At 44.9% G+C, this 27356-nt stretch overlaps 1 protein-coding gene and 1 pseudogene across 1 annotated transcript in view; one reads left to right on the forward strand and one right to left on the reverse strand.

The window, feature by feature from the left end:
• Positions 1 to 283: 283 nt before the first annotated feature.
• Positions 284 to 27356, reverse strand: part of PDE1A (phosphodiesterase 1A) — a 158071-nt gene continuing 130998 nt past the window's right edge. Inside the window, exons 3-15 of the mRNA XM_066635166.1 lie at positions 22751 to 22933; positions 21509 to 21575; positions 18620 to 18736; positions 18131 to 18271; positions 16335 to 16435; positions 13179 to 13304; positions 10847 to 10948; positions 10552 to 10672; positions 9540 to 9621; positions 7129 to 7252; positions 6058 to 6239; positions 2866 to 3159; positions 284 to 360 (exon numbers count right to left, since the gene is read on the reverse strand). Coding sequence (XP_066491263.1) covers positions 284 to 360; positions 2866 to 3159; positions 6058 to 6239; positions 7129 to 7252; positions 9540 to 9621; positions 10552 to 10672; positions 10847 to 10948; positions 13179 to 13304; positions 16335 to 16435; positions 18131 to 18271; positions 18620 to 18736; positions 21509 to 21575; positions 22751 to 22933 — 1717 coding nt within the window. The remainder of the gene's footprint in view (positions 361 to 2865; positions 3160 to 6057; positions 6240 to 7128; positions 7253 to 9539; positions 9622 to 10551; positions 10673 to 10846; positions 10949 to 13178; positions 13305 to 16334; positions 16436 to 18130; positions 18272 to 18619; positions 18737 to 21508; positions 21576 to 22750; positions 22934 to 27356) is intronic.
• LOC136637183 (5S ribosomal RNA) lies at positions 7346 to 7462 on the forward strand (annotated as a pseudogene).

The raw sequence follows: 27356 nt of genomic DNA on the forward strand, positions 1-27356 counted from the left end.
AAGACATTTCAGAGGCACTGGGAGAAGAAGGAAAAGAAAAACCTTTAACCTAACTTCAAACCATCTTAGTGTAAGTTACCTGCCCCCTTATCAATACAAGCCTCACTGTAGTAACCAAAGCTACGTTGACCGTCTGTGGAAGACCAGGCTGTTAATTCTCAAAACAAGGCAAGCATGTTCAGAATATTAGAGAGGTCTGCATGGGGAACCATGCGCTGGAGAAGAAGCTGGAAAACGTACCTCTCTTTCTCAAAACAGCAGAAGCAATTGAGATGCAGCTCCTCTAGCTGTCCAGCACTGGTTGTTTCTGTTCTGTTGCTTTAAGGGACTCCTCTGAGTTCTTACCGAGGTCCATTTCGCCTAGAAGAGAACCAACACAAACAGTTGAAAAGAAGGTGCTCAGAGCTTTATGACTCCTATCTGTTTGTCATTATGTGCAACTAGCTCGATTAGAAGTAAGCCTGTCGGCCCAATCCTATAGGGCACTTGTGGTGGTGGAACTCCAAGTCCATCACTTTAAGTGCTGCTGTGGCATCGTAAAAGGTGCACTGGTGTCATGTGCTTCTGGGCCATCCGTGCAAACGGCTTGAGGTCCTGCACATGTGGCAGCAGCTCCCAGGTTCCAAGCTGGAGCAGGTAAGATAATGGACAGGGTGGTTTGGAGTCAGTTCAGGGGAGATTCAAGACTGGGAGTGGGTTGGGAAGTTGGCAGGAGGGGTGGATGTTGGCAGCAGCACACCAGAGTGCTATCCCTGTTTTCCTGGCCTGACACACCCCCTGCCTCTCCTCGGACATACCAGCAGCCACATAGCTGGCACAGGTGTGAGAAGACCCATTGACAGCCAGGTGGCCTACAGAGAGGTAAGTAAAAATGATTTTTACATATCTCTCCCAGGCTGTCTGATTGCTCCTCCCACCCCACTCCATAGCATGCAGTGTGTGATCTGTCAGCAGCACAGATGGCTATGGACTGGCAGGAGACTCAATTGGGCCCCGAGTCAAGGAATCCTCACTGAAAGCCACAGGTAAGCAGAAGTAATTACCACTCATTATGCATTCTTCTCTCTCTTCTCCATTTCAGTAATATTTAAACAGGCTTAAGAAGACTAGTTAGACCACGATCAGTGCTCAGAATAAATAAAGCAACAAAACATTGCTTTACTATTTTGATATAAAGTGATGTGATTTCATTCTCTTCACTGAGAATGATATTGCGTTCTGTACACATTCTCATCATTGTGCTTTTTTTTTTTACAACTGTGTGCTTTTAGCATTCATTCGCACTGCAATAAAAATAACATATAATATCAACAAACTGATTTCCAGTTACAATCAAGTTCTTTTCCTGAGAGTTCATTTCTTCCCCAGGCCCGCGGATGTAGTTTACATCCCCATCAGAGTGCATATTGCAATGGGTTTCATTAGTTCCAGCGCAAGTAAATTATCACAATGCTTCATCAAGGGTCTTTTGAAGATTTCCACTCTGCACAGCAAAGTAACCTTCTATATTAATGACATGAAATCTTCAGCAGCTACCACTCATATTGGAATGCATCTCCTTAAAATAGTGTGAAGTTAGCAAAAGAAACTGTGCTTTATTTTTAGTACAAATGACTTGGCCCATGGGGCTCTGGCAATATTAAGTGCCTACAATTAGTGGGAGGTGCTGTTATAACAGGAAGAGAATTGCACTGCCAGAAAAAGAAATCAGTCATCACTATTTGCTTAGAAACGTTAATAAGACTTTTCAGCAATCTAACCGTTTCACTAACGACCATGCCTTCAACTGAACAACCAGTGCGTCATTCCTGTTTTTTTAGTATCTTCTATCAATTATTTTAAAATTTCACTTTAAAAAAAAACAAAAAAAAACAAGGTTCCAGTTCAGTTCTGTTCACACGCAACTAGTTACATATAACAGTCGGAGGTCCTAGATAGGAATGCCCAGGTATCTCAATGAACTGAGCACTGACATGCAAATAAAAATGTGCATCCAGATGCATGTAGAATTGGACAGGTGGTATGATCTGGAGGTGGACCTGCCGCCTTACCTAAAAAAGCAAAGCAGAATCAGCTCAGGTCTCGCTTCGGGTGGATGACCAGAAGCGGTGGGCTAGAGACAAAGGAATGTGGAGGGGATGTGTGGAGGACTCAGCTGGCAAGAAATGGATAACATCCTGAGTTCTAGCCTGAGGTGTTTTCTGCAGCTCCCTGTGGAAGCTTGCAAAGCACAAGAGCTGTGCAGCCAGGATGATGATTGCACTATGAAAGGAAACATCTGGAGACATGGAGGGTTCTAAGAGTTTCTCTCGTGGAATAATACTTGTTAAAACCCCATTTGAAAAAAGGGGGTTATGTCAGCCTGCCTATGTAAACCGCTTTGAGTCTGTCTGACCTCAGTCTGTGAGAAAGGCAGTATATAAATAAAGAAATGTGTGTAGGGTTATGCACAGCTTTTCCTTGCTGGATCTTTAATTCTGCAATTATGTTGCCCTGGTTGAAATCAAGACTCCAGTGCTAAGCTCTGGATATGCCCTGATGTGCGCATGGCACACTTGCATATCTAGAGCTGTAATATTCATTTCAGTAGAGAGGGAAGATCTGTATGGAAAATACATTTATGAAGATCGGTTCTCCACTGAAATGATATGTTTTCTAAGGAGATCAGAGCTCCTGTACTCTTAGGAAACTGCAGGGTCAATAAATGCATATTTATTTATTTATACTGTTGAGCTTTTACATAGATACATATTGTCACCAATTCATTGCGCATGCCTATCTAAGGTGCTTCCATTAACTGAACAATGTATTTGTAGGAGCTGTGACTTAACAAGGATGGAACAAACATGGTGATGGTGACATTACCATTGAGTGGGACATTAGGTTGCGTTTCCTGCTCTACATTCACGGCAATTTTTGTGTTCAATGCAAGCTTAGACACGGTTTCAGAGCCAGATTCACTGGAAACAGAATTGAGCGAGTTCACTTGAGCTACAGAAATGCGAGGTAAGTCTTTTGATAATGAAGCTTGACTGATTCCCTGATTCTTGTCCTGTATTGTTTTTGGTGCTCCTTCCTCCAGTTGCAGGTCTGTGGTGTGTCTCCTTTGGTCTTTATGCTGTTCTTTTTTCTGCCCATCGACATTTTGCATAAGTTCTTCTACAGAAAGGGAACAAAATTAACACATTAGGTTTTCTGTTATTAATTTCCCTACAGTGGGGTTGTACAAGTTGTGGTCCACCCCCTAAATCAAGGATGTGTCAATCTTGTCCAGAGGCTACATACGCCTCCTGCAGTCAGCTGATGGAACTGCAAGAGCAGAAGGAACAGTCAAGGACTTGGCAAGCCCCAGCTCATAGTTGGCGAGGCGCATTCCGCTTGGTGGGTCATAGGCAACGTTCCTTGTAAGCGGTGCACCAGCTCTTCTCTTGCGCAGTGATGCAATTACATCACAATGCTGTCCCCAGACACTTGATGATGATGTAAAGCATCATTGCCAAATTTCTGGGTTGCCAAGCTCTGTGCTGCAGGGAGCTTGGCTTGGAGCTGTGCAATTATGCAAATTATGGGGAACAGTGGTCACAAGTTGGCCAAGAGTTAATGACAGGAAGGAATGATGGAGAGATATATTTCTTGTGGTCATTCAGTTGCTTGGCCATTGATTCAGCACAGATAATATAGAGCTTGTTCTTCACACAAAGCACAATTAAGTGATGGAATTCGCTGATGCAAGATGTGATGATGGCCACAAGCTTAGATGGCTTTACAGTAGGATTTGAAAAAATCAGGGTTGACAGATCTAAGGTATTAGTCAGGGCAGCTAAATGGAACCTCCAAGTTCAGTGGCCTATATCTGTTCCTGGAGGGGGGGGGGGACGGGACAAAAGCATGGTACAGTTACTGCCGTCCTACCCAGCCAATCAGCTTCCTGGAAAAAAGATGCTGGATCAAATTAGTCTGATCTAGCAGGCTTCTGCCTTTGGGTTTATGTTAAAGCACTATTGCCTGAAAGCAAGCAACATTTCCCTTTTGCTTTCCTAGCTCTGCATATCGTTCGGTCTCCTCTCTTACACAGTGATGAATCAGATGTGTAGTAATGTGTGCAACCAAAAGAGACAGGCTTCCAAGGTATAAATGTCTGCCATCTAGTGGAGTCAATGTTCCTGTACAGCATCTCTCTGTAAGGATCCATCAGGAGAACAGACTGCCTATAATCCTGCACTAAAATGTTCCCCATTCAATAATAAACTGTGAAATGGAGAAAATTCACACATTAAAACTTCTTAATCTATTTACAGCCTGATCCTAGTCATGTTTACTTGGAAGAAAGTTCTAAGTTTGAGAGAGAGAGACACCTGCTTCCAACTGAGTGTGGAAGACTGATTGCATTCTCGGTTTTAGGCAGAGTCCACTCCTGCCTCCTATGAGTGAACCACATCTTTCCACTCCATTTACTAATAGCTTAAGGCCTGATTTTATGGAGTAGACAGTACATTCATTTTTCTTTTCTGCCTGGCAATTCTGGTTTATATAGATATTTGCATTGTACAAACTACAGCTATGTTGCCTTAACATCTGCCAGGCAGAATCTCATCTCTGCAATAACATTCATTATTATACATTCACTGCATCTTTTTCAAAGAGCGGTCCTCTCAAAACTGGTCTGAAAAGGCACTGTCACAAGTTCTTAACAAGTAACAAGGCACTGTAACGAGTTCTTAAATGCCTGCTGTATAAGGGGATATATCTGATACTTCAAAGACAGCGTTAACAGCAAGATACGTCAAATGATAGATATTTTAAGAATTAAGAGCCCAATCCTGAGCTATTAGCACCAGTCCACTACTAGCCCTGAGTGTCACAAATGTGCCGTAAGGCACGTCTGCAGCCCTTAGCGCTGGTCCAGCACCGATGCTAGCTCAGAGCCAGCTGGCGTTGGGCTAGCACCAGTGGACCACCACTGCTCTGCTGCTCTGTGGTCACCGGAATTGCTGAGTGGCGGAGAGGTGGGTGGGGGCATGGGGGAGGCAGGGAGGAGGTGTTCTGGGGCGCCGAAGGTGGGTGGAGGGTGGGGAGGAGGGGTACAGGGGAGAGCGGGAAGCGGGACCAGAAGAGCTCTTCTCTTCCGCATTCAGAGCCTCTGTGTCAAGTCGCTGGCCAAGGGTTGCCGTAGAATTGAGTAGCCCCATTGTGGGGCCACTTGCCTGACCCAGGGGAAGGGGACCAAAGTCCCCTTCCCCAAGGACCTACTGGCAGCTGCCCTCTTGAGCCCAAGATTCTGTAGCAGCCGCTGCAGCGGTCCTGGCGCAACAGGCAGCTCAGGATTGGGTCTTAAAAGTATTATACTTTAGTTTAACCAATAAGGACCTGTTTTTGGATCTTTTGTTACAGATTTTAAGTTAATTTTTCAATATTCCTTCATAAGCTTATGGAGATTATGAGAGGCAGTATGATATAATGGTTAGAGGACAAGAGTTAGGAGACTCTGGATTCAAATCCCCACCTAGACATAAAACTTCCTAGCTGACCTCAGGCTAGTCTGCGAAGATAAAATGGGAGGGGAGAACCACAAATGTCACCCTGACCTCCTTGGAAAAAGGGCAAGATATAAATCTGATAAATTTCTAAGGGGGTATTCCTTATCTAAAGTGAAGTCAGCACATTTTGCAGGGAAAAAAATGTGTACCTGGTGCCATATTGCACAAAGCTATGTTCACACGTGCATGGCCATATACACACAATCGCCGAAGGATAGGATTTCTCATCTGCTCAGATCAACTGGTTTGCCTGGGCGCAGAAACCAACTGACCAATGTGCAGAGAGGAAGTCTCTGGCTTGACCCCATTTTCACCTGGACTGGGTCTATGTGTGTCCGTAAGTCTTCTACAGTGCAGACAGAGTGATTGCCAGGTTTGAGGGGGTTGCATTTCCATCTTATACATCACGCTTACTGGTTCTTACGTAGAAGCTCTGGGATGAAACTGGCCAAACTAGTGCAATAAAGGTGATTACATAGATGTTCTGCAGCACAGCCAGTCAACTAAACGACAAAAATACCTTTCTCTGCTAAATCTTTCCACCTGTCTTTGTTCTCTTGTATGACTTGAACCAAGTTGTCCTTGAAGCTTCTTAAGTCCACAGTTGATAAAGAACTTTCCAAGGTAGCTCCACCAACAGCAGCATTTTTCACCCCTGTCCTTTTGTGCAAATCAGCACTACCTCCTCCAGGGCTATTCTCACTAGAAAGAAAACACACACACACACATTCACACAAGATTAAAGACAAAGTAAGAGTCCTCAGCTGCATGATATGTCCACACAGCTACACATACTGCACAATATTAGGTATTACTGATGCAATTAGACTTTAATAGTGTGATTGTTTTTCCATTGTTTTTAACATTGAAACCTGTCTTAGGGATCCTCCTGGACCTTCTGGTTGTATTAAATTATACAGGAATAGAGAGGAGACTGTGGCGGGAGGGGGGGTGGATTGGGGCTGGAAAGAGGGCTGTGTTGGTAGCAGTGGTGCCACTGATATCCTGTCTCCCTTTCCAGTCTTGATCTCCTGACCCAGGTCCACTTGAACTTGTGCCAGCAAAGTAGTTGGCATGGGTCCGAGTAGAGCCAGTGGGGCTGCAAGGGCTTACTCCAGGGCAAGGGAAAAAATCTTCCCTTACCTCGAGCAGAAATTTGCAGCTTGAAACTCCCTCTACTCTACATCCTCTACTTATACAGGATGCAGTATGTGCTCTGTTGGCATGGCTGTACAAGTACACTATATCCCATGAGGAAATTTCAAGTAAGATTCTCATTGATTCTTGGAATCCTGTGTCCCTTTTCTAATGTGGAACTAGTTATTATTGTGTAGATCTTATGACTGAGTGCTACTAAAAAAAAACCCCAAACCTTTCTCAGGGTATATGTTGGCAAAACAGCCTTGAAAGTTTATGAAGGCAGATCCAGGCAACTCTTCCCAACCCCCAGGTGGCAATGTGATACAAGGATAATTTCAATTTCCAATAACTGAAACGTATGAGTTATGAAATGTAGTCTAGTGGGTGATGACAATAAGGATGGTATTTCTTTAAATAATAACAACCAAAAAATGTAGCACAATGCTCATACCTTGGTGACGTCACAAAGGTGGGACTTTCAGATTTTGAAGCTTCCTCTATAAGAGGAAAAACTATTTTCTCCATAGAATCAGTAAGAAGAGAAAACGTTGGCTTTACTATGAAGTCAATGAAACCTGTAGAGCAAAGGGGGAAAAGGTGAACATGATGAGTTTTTGCCTCTTCATTTAGTCTACAAATAATCGCAGAACCATTCTTGCCTTGGCAGTGGCAGCAACTGTTACCCTGCACATCCCTGATCTCGTCTGATCTTGGAAGCTAAGCAGGGTCAGGCCTGGTTAGTACTTGGATGGGAGACCGCCTGGGAATACCGGGTGCTGTAGGCCTATTCCATAGTCTTTCAAGACTGAAGGTTGCCAACCAGTGCTCCAGCTTTATTGAAGTTAAGTGAAAATGGGCTGGATCAGTACCTAGATAAAGACTCGTAGCCCAGTTGAACTGTCCTGAGGAGGGCTTTACGACAGCGGAAGACTCTTCTGCTGTTGTAAAATCACCTCTGATGGAGCGTGCAGTGCTCTGTCGGCGGCCATTTTGCAAATGCTGCCACAACAGGCAGCAGTGCCCCAACTTGGATCCCACCACATTCACCGCAGCAGGTAAGGTAGCGGTGGGGCAGGGGAAGGGCAAATATAACAGATGCAGGGGGTGTGTACTGGCATGCAACTTGTGCCAGGATGCTATCCCCTCTTGTCTCCCAGCCCCAACAAACCTCCTCTTTCTCCGACATGCACCAGCTCAAGAGTGATCAATGGTTATCCTTCTCTGCACACTGTTTACTAAAGAAAGTGCCAGTGACGTCTTGTTTGATTTTATCCAAGTAACAGCTTCAGTTTTGCTGATGAGAAGACCTTTGAACCCCAAACTCCTACACTGAAAGCCAGCTTTCCAGCCAGATGTCCAGCTGCTGCCTGGATCTCATCATGACATCCTCCTCGTCCTAGCAGGAACAATCCAAGTGTGGCAACAGGTTTTTGCGCTCCTTGGATGCAACCTGGTGAGCACAAAATGCTGCTCAGCACCATCCATCTTTTCAACCCAGGAGACCCCAGCGCACCGCAGCATGCTACTGCCTGCGGGGATCTCTGGATCAAGGTCTTCCTGCGACTGAGTTGACATTCCCAATTACTGCGCAAGTGTTACTTTGCAATGTCTGAGCAGTGCTCTGTCAAAATCAGTGAATGGAACAAAGCAATATCCTTGGGAGTCAGAATTCAACCCAGAGCTCCAAAATGTCAGTAATGAACAATGTCTTTTTTTACAGTGCTTGTCAAGGCGAGGAATTGCATTATCCCCTGCTGAACAGAACAGGCAAAAATTCAATGGTACATGGAAAGGCAACATACTCCGCATGTTAAACAAATGCACCAGCATAAAGGCAAGCAATAGCCCATTACCTGATTCTCAGAATGGCAGATGCCACCAATAGTTTGAGCTGAGATGCGATCATAGCGCTGAATCTGAGAACCTGTGTCTCCCACCATACTGTGTGTTAGCTGAGAATATTGCCTGATGTGAAGGCTGACTAGCTAACTAAGCATATAACTGGACAGGGACAGAGTGCCTCCTCTCATTACTGAATCGCCACAGCCACACCTCTTACGGAGTCCTAGTTCCAGGGTTATTGCAGCTGGCTGACCTGTGCAGACTGGCTCTCCGGAGAGGATGACTATGTATGAGCCGTGTCACTCCAGGAGAGCAAATGTACCTGTGATGTGCAGCTCCTCTTTGGTGAACAGGCACGTTGCCACTTAAAATCGCTCCTGGCATCAAGGCTAGAGGGGGGCTGGGGACGTGTTAGGATGCCACCACCACTGGTCATACCACAGCTGACCAGCGCCGGTGACACCCCTAATGTGTCATCCCTAAATTCACTACAGATGGTGAATGTGGGGCCTTCATCTGTACGGATTTAATTATTACATTTGAGAATCCAAACCCTTGGGATGAGACGTCACCCCTTTCTGCAATTGCACAGAAGAGACAACAACTGCTCTTATATCACTAGCCCAAGAGAGAAGAAGCCCTGCCCGTCTGCCCCAGCTACCGTGGTCTGCTTTTAGGTTTTCCTAGCAGCATTTTACATAGGACCTGCTGAAGCTTTAAGAGCCAGAACACTTGGTTACTTTTTTGCTTTTAATTGTACGTGAACCAAGAGAGTTCGGCCCAACAGGTAGTCACTGACTTAAATCCTGGTTCCTCTCAGACATCTGTCCAGAAGTTGGAACTGATGGAAGGCGGAACAGTGCTATCACACCAGTGAAGAAGAACAAAGGCAATGCAACTGGGTGCTGAAGCAAATGTTTGTCAGCCTTAAAAAGGAAACCAGTCCCTTTTATTTATTTATTTATTTATTTATTTATTTATTTATTTATTTATTTATGTTTAAAAAAACCCCACTATTACCTATTTGAGACTGTGCTACCATGGTAGATTTGCGGTCACAGAGGGGAGAAAATGGTAGTCCAAGTTCTGCCTCTTTGTCTCCCTGGGAGAGAAAAAAAGAAATAGAGACATATGAGAAGAAGACTGACACTTCATAGGATGAATCTGAATATATTCCCAACAGTCTATGCAGTGGCGTAGCTGGGGCATTTGACAGCTGGGGTGAGTCTTTCTTCATTCCTCTGTTTGCTGCCTTCCCCCCTATTACTGCCACCTCCACAGCTTGGAGAGAGCCAGAGAGATGCAGGCATAGCTGCCGGATCATTCACAGTTGCCCAACTTCAGAGCAAGTGCTATGTCAAGGTGCAGCCAAGCGCCCTTTCTCCCAGCAGCCACTGCCAGAGCTGAACCGCCTGTCCACTCACCCACCTGCTGGTGACATTTTGCTCATCTTGCCCCAAAAAGCTGCTGGCAGAGATAGAGGCAGCACCGAACCTGCCGAAGCTGCCCAGGCCCCTCTCCTATCATCTCTAGAGTAGACACTGGGTATAAGCATTCACTTGCTTGAGGTTTCAATATAGACATCTCAGGCATCCTTGTGTGCTTCTCTCTGGCTCTCTCCAGGCTGTGGAGGTGGCAATGACTGCAGGGCAGGAAAACTTCCCAAGTTTTCAAAGGAAATGTCCATACAGCCACTTAGGACGCAATCCTAACCTCTTATGTCAGTGCTTTCCAGCACTGGCATAGCGGTGCCAATGGGACGTGTGCTGCATCCTGCAGTTGGGGGGGGGGACTCACAGAGGCCTCCTCAAAGCAAGGGCATGTTTGTTCCCTTTCCTCGGAGCTGCATTGCCCTTATGTCGGTGCTGGAAAGCAGTAACATAAGGGGTTAGGATTGCGTCCTCAGAGAAACAAACAGGATTCTTCTGGGGGCACCACAAACTTGTAAGTGACAAACAGGAATATCTCTCAGCAGCCAGAGATATATTATGAATGTACTCTGAGAAGAAAAAAAGAAAAAGAAAAAAGGAACCTGTCGGAAAAACTCTTCCATCAGTGCCATCGTCCACCGATAGTGCAGTTCCCAGGTCTTTGCAGGATGGCTTATGTCGGCCGCATGTAGAATCAGGGACATTGCTCTGGCTTTGTCTACCCTGTCAATGAAAAGACACTTATTGGCATAGAGCAAGCAAGATCCTTTATCTAGAAGAGGAATGTCATTTTCACTCAACACCATGCAGGAAGGCAAGAGGGCAAGAAGGGGAGCAACATGCTGGCAACATGCTGCCCTTGCCAGCAGAGGGCAAGAAGGGGAGGAAACCACTTACCCCTCGGTCTGCTGAATTGTATGCCGCATGGTTTTGATTTGCTGGAAATGACCCGACATATCCGTCGCCAAGACCATCTCAATGACGAGGTTGCGCAGCTCCCTGCAGGCAATCAGAACGACTAATTTCCAAACCTCTTCACTTTGTAATGAGACGTTTGATTACAAAGTGCCGGTTAATTTATCTCTTGGCACATTTTAAAAAATTAAAAAGCATTTAAAATTGTTATGAGCAGCAAACCTCCATCCCTCATGTGAGTTGATGGCAGATGTGCATTTAGAAAAGCCAACCCCGCTATTACTATTTCAGCCCTGCTGTTTTCTTCTTCCTCCTTGCTGAAACGTAAACTGTAATTAGGCTCACTTCAGACACTGAGGGTGGGATGTTTTGCTTTCTGTCTCCACCATAGCAGTCAACAGAACTGATTGGGGGGGGGGAAGGCTATGGTTCTGCCACTGGCATCAGATTACCTAGAACTTGATAAAAGCAGAAGCTAAGCAGTTCCCACTGGGAGAAGGGAAGATTCCTACTGATTGGCATCCTCAAAATCTGAATAAGAGCATAAGAAGAGCCCCACTGGATCAGGCCATAGGCCCATCCAGTCCAGCTTCCTGTATCTCACAGCGGCCCACCAAATGCCCCAGGGAGCACACCAGGTAACAAGAGACCTCATCCTGGTGCCCTCCCTTGAGTGAAAGGGAAGAACCACCAGCACAGCACGATAAGACGGGAGTGCCTGCAAAGGGCTGTTATGTTCTTTCCCCTACTGTTATTTTAATGTTGCACTAGAAGGGATTCCAAAACAGTGCCACAGGCAGCTATGATAATAAAATTATGGCTGCTATGTGCAAAACAGTCACAACAGATCAAAAACCATGTAATGAACTTCATATACTTCTCATTCAAACTAATTGGCTCTATATGCAACTAGTAGTTATTGAGTGATAAAGGGCGCAATCCTACCCTGCGCTGGAACAGGCAAGCCAAGAGGCTTGCATAGTATCGAGCACAGGACAGGGGCCATAAGCGGCTCAGCCAGAGGCAAGGGGAAACATTTCCCGTTAGGGCTATGGCTGCTGGTAAGGTAAGGTATGGCTGCTGTTAGGGTAAGGGCTGCTTGCTCCTATGGGTCACCTCAGCCTTGCGCCACCTCTAGAGGTGGCACAAGTCCAAGGAGAGCTAAGTGACTTGGAGCTGCTCCATTCTCTCAGCGAACAGGACTTGGGATTCGGATCCCAGCCCTGCCTCCCGGTCCCCCCCCACCCACCCTCCCCCCACGAATGCCTCCCTCCTGCCTCCTCCCTGTCCGCCTTGCCCCTTCATCCCCTGCCTACCTCAGAGACTTGCGTCAGCGCAGCCACACCGACACAAGGCACTTGGAGGAAGCTGGCGTGGAGGCTTCCGTCAGCCTCCACAGGCCGGCACTTCTCTGAACGTTGGCCTGGCTCCTTCCTGAGGAGGCACAAACTTGCCTTACGCACATTTGCGACCCTACTGGGCCGGTGCAAGGGACTTGCGCCTGCCCAAGTCAAGGGCTGGATTGCACCCAAACTCAATGAATGACAGATGTGAATTAACTCTTATTTTAGAATTAAGATGCTAGTGAGTGAAGAAAAATACTATAGTTGTGTAAAGGGGTCAGAGTTAGGGAGTCCTTTCCTTTCCCCAAACCAGACGGGTGGGAGACTTTCATTCTCCATGGGCTCCAGACACAGAGCAGGTTGAAAGCTCCCTGCACTCATTTTGCTCTGCTTCCCCATATTCAGCATCCAGCCAACTAATCAAATTGCAAGAGCGGTCCTCAGCTAGTTGCACTCCCGCAGTGTGAATGGCAAGTGGCAGGATATGCATGTTCTCTGAAGCCTCCGGGCCTTTCACAAGATATCCGAGTGTCCTGTGGAGACTGGGTGGTTTAGGTAACAAGACTGTGGACCAGCCAGGTTTAGTTAAGGCATGGGTTCTGCTTCTCTCCTTTGCACTGCAAGATATCGAGACCATCAGCCTAGAGGGACCTTGGGAGATTGTGGTTTGGTCATTCTACACTGAGAGAGCTCAGCCAAGGTGTCTTTCTACAATGGTAAATTTCATCTGAACTATGCTTTATGTACGACTGAGAGGGTATGACTAAGGTCAGCACAGTGTGGTTGTTCCCACAGAACTGCTCCTTGCTGTTTAACTCTCGCATCACTGAAACAGACCCGCACAACACAGGCAACCAACCCTGGAGGACATTTTCACATGCAACCTGCTTGACACGGTGGCCAGCAAAAGGGAAGCAGTGTTGCAGCCTGCTGAGATGACACAAAGATTTGCTGTCTTTTTAAAATCTTACCTCCATTCGTCTTTCGTTAGGTTCATCAGGATGTTCATTTCATCTTCTTGCATAATCCTATAAGCAGCGCTCACATGATGGTTTTCGAGAACAGAGCGATCGTTGTACAAAATGGCAACGTCTGACCTAGGTGCAGAGAGCAGAATTATGCAAGAGAGAACAGCACTGTAATGCGTTTATCTGTCCGTCATGTGATCAAGGGGTTTCATGCCTGGCTGAGACCACATGCAAGAGAAGAATATTTTGCATTTTGTCATTTGAAAACATCAGCAGCTAGAAAAAGTGCTGCATAACTTGTAGAGACGGTGGCTGAGTACATAAGTTGGAACCAACCTTACCATAAAGCTTGCCTCAGAATATATGGACAGGTACCCCTAGTCTTTGGCAACCCTGATCACCTGGTTTCTGTGTCTTGTGCACAGCCAAACTGACAATATGCTTAGTCTTTCTATCTTATCTTTCTTGGGTCTGAGCGTGATCAGCATGTGGGAGTCTAGGGGCCCAATCCTACCCAATGGTCCAGTGCTGAGAGAGCTGCAATGCAGCCTGAGGTAAGTGAACAAAAGTTCCCTTACCTTGCGGAAGCCTCCATGATTGCCCCGCCACAGAATGCCCCCCATGGGATGCAGTGCATGTCCATTGGCATGGCTACATCAGAACTGTTGGACAGAACTGGGCCCTAGGACTACTTGGTCCATCTTTTACTGTTTAAAGAGAAGGCCTAGCGATCAGCCCCAGGTCTTCTTCTCAGGCAGATTCCCTTAACTGTCACTACAGCTACTCAAATATCTGGACAGTGTGGAGGGGAGTTCAAACACCTGAAATGCCAGTTAAGAGCATTCTTCTGGCAGGAGAGACTAGATTTCCACTGAAAAAATGGAGCGCTTTCATGGCCCATCAAGGGGCTCACTCCTTGCCTATAGCCCTTGCTCAGGCCACCAAGATCAAAGGCCCAGTAGCAGACCTCCCATTGAATGAATGAGGCAAATGCCCTGGGCACGGAGCCTCACGTGCCTCTAGGACCGCAGGGGGAGCCTTTTGAAGCTCCCAATGCTGTCAGAAACTGTGCTTCAAATTTCCCGGAAGCACAGTTTAAGAGCCAGGGGAAGCTTCAGTAGGCTTCCCTGGTGTGTCCTGGGTTCCATGCGCTCCAAGTAGCGGGGAGTGGATTTGCACACAGGGGGGCACCATTGTGGAACTTTGCCCCAGGGCATGGGGCAGGGGAGATCTGCCGCTGCAAAGTCACGCTCCTACTTGGTCCTTTTTTAAATCCACTCTCCCCTCTTTCTTGCCTTCTAAGGTTTTCCTCTTTCTCTCTCCTTCTACCAAGAAACCACTGACATTTAGAACCTAGTTGTGGTTCTATTTTGTACATTGCATTTCATTTGCTTTTTTGATTCCCCATCTCAGTTATAACATTCATATTCCCACAATAAAAGCTATCTATAGTTGCGCCTATATCTTGGCCTCCATTTGATGCCTTTCCATTGGGCTGTACCATGAGCCAGTGCACTTGGTCCTGCGCATGCCATAGATTTCCCTGATAGATGCATGTTACACATGCCTTTGAGCACACCCAGTAATGCTAGAGCCTCTGATTTTGATGTCAGCTCTTCAGGGAGGTTACATTATCACAAGCAGATACACCAGCATAAAAGCTTTCCAATAAGATACCTTTTAAGAGAAAGATTTCACAAGGAAAGAAGGGTAGGAAATACCTCTGCAACTAGAGCCTCCTCAATTTTATTTGTGCTGTTAAATTCTGAATGGGAACAGTGAAGTTTTTCTTCCACTTTTATGGCAGTTAACACACTTTTAAAGATCAAAATAGAAAACAGGTTTTAAATTGGGACTTACTAGATTTTGCAGTAAAATATACTTTTGGCTGGGAAAGGACCAAATGCTGTCACTATAGAAGCAGATGAATAAATGTAAACTGGATAAATCAATCAATAAAAACATTCCAAGAACCTGAAGTTAATGCTCTGAGTAATATCGTTTGGAAACAGCATGGCCCTGAAGAGAACAGTGGGCAGGCACTGTGATGGGATGACAACTGAATCCTCTTTCCTACTTCTTCCGTCAAAGCATAGCCAAAGTTTTATTTTGGTTTGTTTTGTTTTTAAAGGCAGTTGTTTCACTGAATGCAAAAAAACAGGGATCACATCCCAGGAACAAGGTATTGGTGGCCATGTCTTCCCTCTTATCCAAGACATTGGTGGCCATGTCTTCCCTCTTATCCAATGGGGGCAGAGCTAAGGAATGTGATTGCATGAAGGGTGGCCTTCTTGTCCTTGCTCAAGGTGTATGAACCTGCTTGGCCAGTTCCAATCCTCTTTGCAGCCCATGCAACACATCGGTTTCTCCTCTGGGACTGTTGCCGTCTCTCTTTTCTCCTTCCACTCCTCCCTGACTGTAAGGTACGATCCTGTAGTTGTAGATTCCATCTTAAAGCACTCAGGAATCCATCTTGGAGGGAAAATATGTGCCTTTCTGTATTAAGTGGACAATTGCTAATTGCAATAGTTCTCATGAACAGGCACTCAGTTATCAGAAACTGTTGTAACCTTCAAGGCCAAGAGCTGGACCTGCTAATTAAAAATTGGCATTCGTTGCTCCTGTACAAGTCTTTTGGCATGTAGCTGTCCAGAATGTTCAGTGGTCCAATGCCTGTGATTGGTTAGAGCTTTTGGATAGACACATGATGTCATATCCTAGGTACACTGCATCATCCTTCTAGCTTTCTCAGGGGGTCCTGGGCCTCTGATTGAACATGAGAACATAAGAGGAGCCCCACTGGATTGGGCCATAGGCCCATCTAGTCCAGCTTCCCGTATCTCACAGTGGCCCACCGACTGCCTTAGGGAGCAAACATTTCAGGGATTGGTTAGAACTTTCCTGAAGGTAGTCTCTTATATATAAAAACCTTTCTGGGGTGTGTGTGATTAGTTACCTCCCAGGAAATTGTTCAGATTACTGGCATGGAAGTGTGCCCTTGGGGAAAAGCAGCATCTTGTGGGATCTTGTGGAAAAGCAACATTTAGAAGCATGGCACCCCCTCCCCCCAAATCAAAGGCTTCTTTCTTTCAGATTCCTTAGACATGCATAATTGCGCATTTGATTGTGCCAATTTCTGTTCTGTGCATGCAGGTTTACCTGGTCTGAATGTGGAAGTTGTTTGTTGTCCCAGTATGCTCATAGTCATGGACTGCAGCTGCAAAGAGCATTGCCAATATTTCCAGTTCAGTGAGCCAGTGCTAGTCAACAGAAACAAAACCCCATTTTACGTCATACAAAAAGTTAAACCCTGCCTAAACTTTACACCAATAAAAGTTTTAACTTGCATCACCCCGTTTGTTTTTTTTTTTTTAAATGGAGATCACAATGGGCACAATCCAAACCAGGTCTACTCAGAAGTAAGTCCTATTTTGTTCAGTGGGGTTTACTCTCAGGAAAGTGTGGTTAGGATTGCAGCCAATGTGTCGTTTAGTCTGTCCTTGTAACAGTAATCAACAAGACTAGAATGACCACTGGGAATGCTAGGAGGAGCCAGGCAACTCCCCAGTATGGCACAATATAGCATATAGAATCAGGTGCAGTGGCATCACTAGGGTTTCCATCACCTGGTGCGGGAGGCCTCTATGATGGACCTCATCCCAAGCAGTGGGTGGGGACAATCCCAGGCAGCGGGTGCAGGGATGTACCATTGTCCTGCCCCCACTTTTTTTTTTGGGGGGGGGCTATAACTTTTGATAGAATAGAGATATTTCAGCATGGTTTGTCTCATTGCATTCTGTATGAAATTGCACATGATTGATTTATAGCATTATTGTATTATTCTAAAATACTAAGATTTTAAAAATTTTAAAAAAATGGGGGTAGTGATGTCACCCCCAAGTGTGCGTCACCCAGTGTGTTCCGCACCCCCCTAGCAATGCATTGATTCAGGTGCCAGATACAGGAAAGCAGATGATGCCTGGCAGAGGCAATACAGGGCTAGGACAGCCTGTGTTCTGACTCAGTGATAAAGTAGCTTCATCTGAACCTAACACTGGCATAACCTTCACACAACCAATGGAGTCTTAAACCTAAAGCTGTGTTCAGTGTAATGTTTAGAGAACCACTATGTGCTTTCCTGGTAGCACTAACATGTCAGTACCTGGTACATTTCCAACCCAGGTTTTATCAAGGACTCAAATTTACATCCTACACAAGCTAGACTTGGTTTGAGTACAGTGAAAGATTCCAGTAGGTCTCACTGCAGAGAACTGTTGCTACCTAATTCACATAAAATCATGCTTTCGTGCTTTGCAAATTTCTCTGGCTTTCCTGGCAGAATCTTGAATTCAGCTTCCTAGCAAGGTAGACCAAGAGCAGAGTACAGGTTAAGCGTCTTTCCTTTACACCTTACTCACTTGTTGCCACTAGGATACTCATAGGTGGTGGCTGTGGCTAAAAGTTCCCTTTGGGAAGGGAGGTACATACTTCAAAAAACCAAATGTATGGAATGTGAGGCAGCCCAAAAACATGTATAGTTTAGTGACAACAGAAGCATGGGTGAATAATGGATCAAATGGTCTGGAAGCAGACATAACAGTGCTTTTTGGATTACGTTCTCCACATTTGGCAAAACAAAAACCTATTTACAATATTTATCCATTTGGTTTTTAGTAATATGTTTTGTGTACGTAGTAAAGGTCAAACTAGATATGCTGATAAATACTTCAGTTGACTATAAACAGTACATGGGAGAGTGAGCAATTCAGATTTTGGCAAATCAAAACATATTTACAATATTTATCCCAACGATTTTTAGTGATACACTTTGGGAAAATAATAAGGGGCAAATTAGAGGTGTCAATACCACAGTTAGCTCTTGGGGGAGAAATAATGGGAACTATAACTGTGGTGGGGACTAAGTGATAAAATCCCCCTACCTCACCATTTCTTACCATGATCCCAGTGAGAAGCATGATGCAATGCACAGTGTGGGTAACATCAGCTGCATGGATTAAGTTGTGGTATGGGTTTTTGTATTTGCTGTAGCCGGTTTCTAAAGCATCCCCAAACAAAATAAGGCTGGGAACAGGGATCTGCAAGAGGCAAACAATAAAATTAAAACAAACACGGCAGTTTTTAGGCTTGCAAGAAAACATTAGCTGCTAATTCTTCTGTTCCAATCTCCAGATGACACCAGAAACTAGAATAAGGAAAAGCAGGACCATCACGATATCCTTAGGGCCTCTTCTACATTTCATTGCTCATACAAGGAAATGCTACAGATAGAATGTACTGGCTGTGTATTCAATGCCTTCGTAACAGCAAAGAAACTTGCCTATAATTCATTTGCTATAATATTCATGCATTTATACAGCTTATAAAGGGAAAAAGCAATAGGATTAATCCATTGCTATTTATGCTTGTGGTATAACGTTCCTTACCTTGAAACGGTTCAGTAGATCGTATCTGGTAAACAGTTCATACATCATAAATTTCAGGCTGTGTCCTCCACTTGCTTCATTAAGAGAAAACACATCAAATGACCACTTATCCACATCCTACAAGCAAAGTGGAGGGGGGAGAGAGAGAATCAAGAATTTTCATGCCTTTTCCAATAGGATTCAGAAAACTCCCAAAAATAAACTCCATTCGCTTAAATCAGGGGTGTCCAAACTTTTTGGCAGGAGGGCCACATCATCTCTCTGACACTGTGTCGGGGGCGGGGGCAAAAGAATTAATTTACATTTAAAATTTGAATAAATTTACATAAATGAATATATTAGAGATGGAACTTATGTGAATGAATGAAGGTCTTGCAATAGTTCAAGGCCTATAAAAGGCCTTGCAACAAAGCAAGGCCGGCCTTTCTGTCACTGCCGCTGCCGTATCACAGACGTGAAATAGCAAGCAGTGGAGGGAGTCCTCATCCCATGAGAGGTTGAACAGTCGCCCTCATGCTGAGAGCAGTTGCGTCAGGCTCCAGCAAGTTTCTGGAGGGCCAGAATCTCATTGGAAACTGGAGGCTCCCTGTGGGCCAGATTGGGAGTCCCCAAGGGCCGCAAGTGGCCCTCGGGCCGGACTTTGGGCACCCCTCCCTTAAATCAACACTTGCTGTTCAGGTATTAGACATCTAATGTGAACATAACAGAACTTTTATACATTTTTAGTAGACATAATCCATGAAAATTCCACATATTTAAGCCTCATTAATTTCAGTAAAATCAGAAATTAATAATTTGAAATTAATTAAAATCAGAAATTAATTAAAACCAGGAATTAATTAATTTCAAATCAGAGAACAAAACAACTTAATAAAACAAGAATGAACAGAGTGCATAAAAGAAAGTCTTTCACAATGTGTAATGCGTAAGTGAGGAGGTCTTTATGTGGTCTTCCTTTGAATGGCAACAAGAAAGTTACAAGTGTTGCTTTCACATGTGAAATGCTTAGCATTACTACAGAAGTTCTTCTGCTCAAGGACATTGATTACAAACATTCAAGCTAGGAATGAAGATTATTGGGGCTTTCATCACTGAAAATATTGTGAGACAGCAACTCACTGGAGGGGCCCTGAATGACCAATTGTCAGATTCCTTTATTTGCAAAGCAAGATAAACAAGGATGTCCCAGGTAATTAACTGGCGAGTCTCCCATTGGATCCCCAACGCAAGGATTCCTGCTTTCAAAAGGGTGATGTTGGACTTAGGAACAAAACAACTTAAGAATAAACATCTGGATTACATCATTACATCACCCCCAAATTTCTGGAATGCCAGTCTTCTGCAGGTAAGCACCACATTGGGTGGCACCCACCCCAGGGATACCTCTGCTTGGGATATCTAGCCTGATTGTGTAGGGAGCTTTTGTACAGCAGTCTTTTGCCCCTTTGCATTTCCCCAACTTGCTCTCAGAGCACATTCAACATGCAGCTTCACACATGGGAAGGTACTCACATAGGAGTGCATGCTTCTTCCTATTGCACAGCAGCAACTGCTTTTTTTGAAAAGTGCCTTCAAATCTAGCTAGTTTTACTGGTTTAGAAGAACACAATCTAGAGAAGAATTGTAGTCTAGTCTAAAATAACACACTAGGGAATTCTGGCAAAATGACAGTCCTTATCATTTTTGTGGAATGCTTTTTGAATCAGATATGCTTTATTATTCTAACATTATCTAAAAGCAATGACAACTAAGCAGAAGAATGAATACAATTGAAAAGCTTTTGTGAAAGGAGGAAAGTCCTTCCACTCACATATATTTCATACTAAATTATTTAGGAAATGATTCACTGAAACCAAACAAATCTAAACAGCAGTATGTCTAAGGCATGATAAACACTGCAGTCCAAAATGCATTTACCTATTCCACTGAATTAAACAACCAAATTAATATAACAGGACAACCCTAGGTAGGTAGACTTAAAAGCAAGTTCACTTGAGTTCAGTGGCACTTACTCCTAGGTAAGTGTGTACAGGGTAGTATAGCAGCCTGAAAGCCCAATCCTGAACTCCCGTGGCACATGGCTGTGGCAGAACCGAAAATGGTTGCTACCACATCCTATGCTCACACGGCAGCCACAGGCTGCATCTCGGGCGAAGGGGACTTTTGTCCCCTTCCCCTGGGTAAAGGGGGTAGATCCAGAATGGGGCTACTCGATTCAACGCTGACCAAAAGGTTGGCGGTGAAATAAGAACCTTCATGTCAGGAGCCAAGCCTGAAAAGAAGGCTCAGGATCTGGCGGAGCATTGCTTCACCAGTCCCACCTCCCTCCCTCCCTACTCCTTTCCCCGTCACGCCTCCTCCCTGCCCTCTCCCTACACTCCACCCACTTCCCCCTCTCCAGAGCACCTCCTACCCACCTCCCCCCGCCCCCTTCCTCTCTGCAGCTTGGTGGCCTGCGCAACCGCCAAACAATAGAGGCCGGGCGCCTGCCTGGTGCTAGCCCAGTGCCAGCCAACACTGGGCTAGCACGGGCGCTCACCTGGCATCAGAGCTCACAAACGTGCCTTACAGCACGTTTGTGACAGTGCGTGCTGGTGGTAAGCCAGTGTGTCGAGCTCAGGATTGGGCTCTTAGTGGAGATACAGTAATGTGAATGTACAATGTACAAGGAGACCACCACAGCTGTGATCATGGCAACATTTCTGCATGTGCTCATGTACTGCGCATGCAGTCGGGTTAAAAAAAATGACACTGTTCATATGAAGTAGCCCTTCAGATTTAAGCAACACAATTTCAAATTCATGCTGAAAGTCATTTCATTAAAAATCGCCTGTGTTGGTGTGGATGGATGGTTGATTCTACATTATACAATTCTTGAACCAATCTCACCTTAAAAGTTACTATTACTTCTGCTGGATAGGCCAAACCAACCATATTAGAGGTCTTTCGATACATCCTAAAAGGGGGAAAACAAAAAGGTTTGGGACAGTTCTTGTGAAATTAATTGTTCATGATTTTGAAATTGGAGTTAATAAATTTAGATGCTGTTAAAATCATATGGATGAAAGGAATCAGAAATCTTTCCTCTTCAGTGCAAGATACTCCACACATATCTGTTCACAAACAAAATTACTGATTTTTTTCCAGCAATCAGGACCCTGCATTTATTCCAGTATCGTTACAGCACAACCCTATCCAGGTCCAATCAGAAATAAGCCCCATTAATAGGGTTTATTCCTGTGTAAATGTGTATAGGATTGTAGTTTCAGTTGGTAGGTAGTTGAGATAACTCTGACCCCCAATGGTAACTTAAACAATGTTTTTATGTTCCTCCCATGTTCATTTCACAAATTTTCATATGGACAGACATTGTATCACTATCAAAGATGACCATAACAAAGAAAATATAGGGTGCTGGGTTAATTTTGTCAGCATTCAGCCATAGTGACAAATGATTGTCATTAAGAGAACAAGACATGGAATGCTTTGAGCTCCCCTTCCCCACCCTTTTGTGCATGTGTCTGGTGCCTGAGGGGGATATGCGGGCCCAATTCTAACTAAAGGTTGCCTATAGGGTTCAGTGATGCTGGCATAGGCTCTGCTGCACCCTCAAGCAGCCAGAGACCATGTGGGGGCAGAGAGGTACCTTACTCTGCTCCTGCTACTCCCTATGGGTCTCCATGGACTCTAACCAGCTCTTTAATATTTAATATGGTCTGTGTAATTCTTTCCACACCACATTTATATTCTGCTTAGCTTCTATTTTTCTTTTATATTCAAGTCTATGTAAACACCAAACACTAGTCTCTCTTCCTGGGTTTAAAAAGAAACCATGTCAACTTTCTCACTATGATTGGAAATCGGTTTAATGATAAGAAAATTATTGTGTTTTTTTTTAATTCTTTGGTATATTTAGAAGTATACAAGTGCAAGTCTTGCATTGTGTATCCAGATCTTCTTGAATGCTCATGGCCAGGGAATCTGGCCCATGGTTCAGTCATTGACTGCCTTCTGAATGAGAAGTTAAAGAAGAGACATTCTGCAAACTACCCTTACGGCACCACTTGGCCAGGAATATTGGTAACACAGTGTGCATGCATTCTCTGTAATATTACTAGAGTCAGCACATACCTTTCTACAAAAATTCCAGCTTGTACAGCATGTACAATGCTTCGAAATTTTGGTTTTTCCTCTGGCCTCCTTTTGGTCATCCCCATTTTCCTCGTGAAGGTAGAAGCCAACCAATCCCGTACTTCCAGTGGGACCGAATCTGACTGGATATCTGACAGTTCATCCTCTGTATCCAACAGCTTCCTGCAAAAAAAAAAAATATTTTGTATACATTGATGAATTGGGAACTACACGCTTTGGAGGGGGAATGGAACAATAAGAAACAAAGGCTCCTGCCCCAGAGGTAACTAGAATTGCTAGAAAAAGGTTGTGGCTCAGTAGCTACACATCATGTAGAGCAAGTGTAAGGGATCAGCATCACCAGGAACCTGATGATGGCTCACTACCAGTCCTTGAGACCACCACTATTTCCATAGTGTGGTGGTGACGTAATGACTCTCTTGGGGCCCACCAGGTAGGAGGGAGCCCAGGGAGGGTAGTTTGCCAAAGACTCCCTGAAACCCAGAGCTGGCCTTGATATGGTGATGACAAATATTGCTCAAGTAGCACTACAATTACTGCAAATGATCCTAGTCAATCTTAATAGAACCGGGAAAAGGGGGGCTACGCTACTCGCTAGTTATGCAAAAAGCACAAAACACTAAACCCGGGCAACTCCCCTTCCCCACACCCATATTATTCATATGATAATCGTCCATTTTTAATGGTCCTGCTCTTCCTTAGGGGAAAAAGAATAATTTCCTTCAGTAAGCCAAGGAGTTCTCTCTTCAGCAACAATTTCTTTTGGGCAATGAAATCAGCTTATTTTCTCATTTTGTCATCAGGGTCTTCCATATACCTCCCTGAAGAACATCATTGTGGTCCTGAGGAAGAGCAGTACCACTAAAAATGTCTTTATGTGGGACTTTTATATGAATGATAAAAATTAATTTTACACTCCCGAGACATTTTCCTCCTTTCAGCCATAACAGCATTACACTGAGAGAGTGAATAGTCACATCATTATTTATATACTCCCCCCCCCCCGTTTGAGCTTCGCCCTGTTCAGTAGTGAAGACCATACTCAGAATTCCTTCAGCCACAGAGGACAGGAGAGAACTGCTTTTCCCAAAATGCTAGGAAAGGCACCTCCTACAATGCGCACCCATAATAAGCTGCTGGGGAAGCAGGGGTCACAAATCAGGGATTCTGGCAGCAGCATTCAGATAGTTTATACTGTGCAACACCAAAACATCTTCCAATGAGAAGGATTGACGGGTGCTTGACTAGTAAGCTTTGGTGCTTCACAATGCTCCCCAACAGTGGCTGGAAGGGAAATTGCAATCAGCCAGGCCAGGAAAATCATGTGAATTGAGAAACCAATACAGGCCCCATATAAGAACCCCTTTGGGACTGGCTCCCCAGTCTGAGCTTCGTGGCTAAAGAGGAAGGTGCTCAACAGCCTCTACCTTGCCTTGCCCTCTCCACTGTCTTGTCTGCTCCAGAACCCAATCTTGACCATGCCATACGCCGCGGACCCCTGACTTCTGTTTCAAAAACTGACTGCCAGCCTGCCCCTGAGCTATGGCTCTTTGGTTCCTCACTTGCCTATAGTGGAATCCAGCTCCTGGCCCACTAGACCATGGTACTGTTATGCAAGGTGCTGGACAGAGGAACTCCAAGAGACAACAGGTAGGTGGAACAAATAAATTTATTTCTTCCCAACAGCAGATCAGAACAGGATCATTTCAGTTAAGTTATAAAATCAGAATTACCCAATTATACCTAACAGATTAGCCCTCACAGATGGTATAGCGATGATGGGTAAGCAGTCCAAGCACAGCACATGTCCCGCACAACATCAGCTTCTTGTATAGGTCTGAATTTTTGCACACAGCCCTACTCTTTTGTATACCACCCTCTTGCAGACTTCCTGCTGTTCCTCATTTAGCCAGTTTTCATTTTTGGTCCACCCAAACATTAACTCTTTCATGAACCGTACTTCCAACAACACTTCCAACAGTATTTCACTCAATGCTTGGTCCTGGCAGGATTGCTGGAAGAGGTTTATCAGTATGATTTCCTGCTGAGAATCAATAACCTCTGCTAAATGTATTTACTTTGAAATTAAGGTCTCTCAATGCAGTGTTGTTCCATAGCAGCAGCTGAAGTAGTGTCACTGTTTGGTTATTGCTGATAGTATTTAACTGTTAATTAAGCCATTTCTGCCCAACATTGCACATACCCAACAGGGACCAAATGTGTACACCTGTGGGCTGAGCAGAAATGGGTTAATGGTTTTTATATTAGTGATATGGTTTACCATAAACTTGAGTAACAGAGAGACGAAGGGGCTAACAATTTTTAAACAAATAGGTAAATAAACATACTTTTTTCAAAATGCTGTCATCATGACCATGCATAGAAAAATCTGGAACATAATTTAATGGGGAATAGATAATTGCTGAGGATTTTCTTTGAAATGCTGTTCTATTTAGCTCTATAATATAATCTGTCCCAGGAAATGAATAATGAAATTGCTTAAACGGACTGTGAAAGTATCCTGCTTCATCCCTCAGCCTGAAGAACTGATTAGATTTTCTTTCTCTGATATTGTTTGTTCTCAAAGGACCACTTTTGTTGGGAGAGGAGGAAAATTACTAACACTTCAGCTCACAAATGGGAACTAAAACAGTATGTGAAGCATTTTAAAGAAAGGCTTCAGCTTTATGATAAAAGGCCTTCTGTGTTTTGATAACGGAATCATCACTTGCATAATAGGCAAGGATATTATCTTAGTACAGGGGTGGCTGACCAGCGGCACATGTTCCATTAGTGGCACACGGACACTTTCAAAGCACTCAAAAAGTCACCTGTCTTGGCCACTCCAGTTGACGCAGGATTCCACAGCTGTGGGCACACAGCACTCCTCCCAGCTTGAAGTCCAGAATGAAGCAACAAGAGCCAGGGCAAGACAAAGACAGCAGAGCAGAGGCTCGGCAGTTCACGTGGGCTAGCCAAACCACCCGAGCAGGTCCAGAGAGGGCCGAAATAAGGTGAGTGGCACATTCAAAATTATGCATGTAAAACGTAGCACTTGGCCTGCGGGGACTGGCCCGCCATAGGTGCCCAACTTGCCTGCTATGTCGCCCTACACCTTGTACATGCCTGTGCTGCATGCAAAACAGTTTTTGCACAGCTCCTGCAAACATCCCTACCTTCCACAGCTGCTACCCTGGATGTCCTCCACTGCATGCAAAACACACACCTACACCTCCAACCCACTGGCCCACCTCTGAACGGCTCCTCCTGCCTCCTCCAACCTGCATTTTGGTCTGCCCAAGGAAGGACAGGTGCACACAATGCCTAGCAACAAAGCTTCTTCACCTCTTCCTTCCCCCATCCTTGAAGCATCCACCCTCCAGGGGGTCCCCTTGAGCTGCCACCACCACCCCGAACTGGTGCCTTTGTCCACTTGCAGCAAGGACTGACGCTCAGCTGGGGTGGACAGGAGGGAGCCACCCAGCAAGGAAATGTGCACCAGCAATCTTCAGCTCCTGCCCTTCAACCCCACAGATTGCAAGGACAACTCACCCATCATCCATGCAGCTGGCTAGCTGGGTGGGCTGAGGGGCAGAGCCAGAGGTAGGGCATGGAAAGCAGGGCCTAGTCCCTTGGAGCCTGCTGCAGCAGCAGGAGTGGGCTAGAAGCCAAAAAGGTAGGGAGGCAAAAAGCCTACAATACTTGGTTTTCCCACATGGTCTCCCATCCAGGTACTAACCAGGCCTGACCCTGGTTAGCTTCTGTGATCACTCAAGTTCCTACATGTTCCGGATAGTATGGATGTAGGTGGTTAGCTTTGCAGCCCTTCATTTAGTGCCTGCCTGTGCTGCTGCATGAAAAACAGGATTTCTATCACTTCCTACTACCCTCAAGGGTGGCAGAGGGCCAAAGTCAGGGAGGCAATGAGTCTACAGCACCAAGTCGTCCCTGGCAGTCTCTCATTCAAGTACCCACCAGGCCTGATTCTGCATAGCTTGTGAAATCAGATAAGATTGAGTGCATTCAAGCCATAAGTATATGGCTACTTAGTCCTTGGTCAGAGGGTCACAACTAAATTAAACCTACTTTAATGTTGTTTTCTACATTTTTACTTTTACTATTATCTTGCCCAGATTGGAGACAGTGGGGGCCTTCTCTACCCATAATGGATAATCGAAATTTCTGCTTGAGCATAAACAGGGAAATATGAGTGGAGAGGCAGGCTAGCCACACACACGCACCCCTGCCATTATTCTTCAACTTTTTCATGGTTTTCCTCTTCTTTTTGTGGCAAGCTCAAAATAACTCGCAATAAGTTTCTCACTCACAAGACGTTTCTCATTCCCCTGAGACCTGAGGGGGTAATTCAAATGAAAGACTAAGGGGAGCTTATTCCTTTTTGATTAATTTCCTGGAAATTCAATTACTTCCGTGCATACTGTGTGATTATGGGAGTGACACACGAAGGCGACAGCAGAAATATCAAGTAGCAATTCTGTTTTATTTCATTTTTTTGTTCACGCAGGCCTCAGATTTGAGAGTCCAATTAAAGGGCCACAAACTGTCCATTACTTATTTTAGTATG

The sequence above is a fragment of the Tiliqua scincoides genome, chromosome 1 (genome assembly GCF_035046505.1).
Source record: "Tiliqua scincoides isolate rTilSci1 chromosome 1, rTilSci1.hap2, whole genome shotgun sequence".
In the NCBI taxonomy this organism is placed as follows: domain Eukaryota; kingdom Metazoa; phylum Chordata; class Lepidosauria; order Squamata; family Scincidae; genus Tiliqua; species Tiliqua scincoides.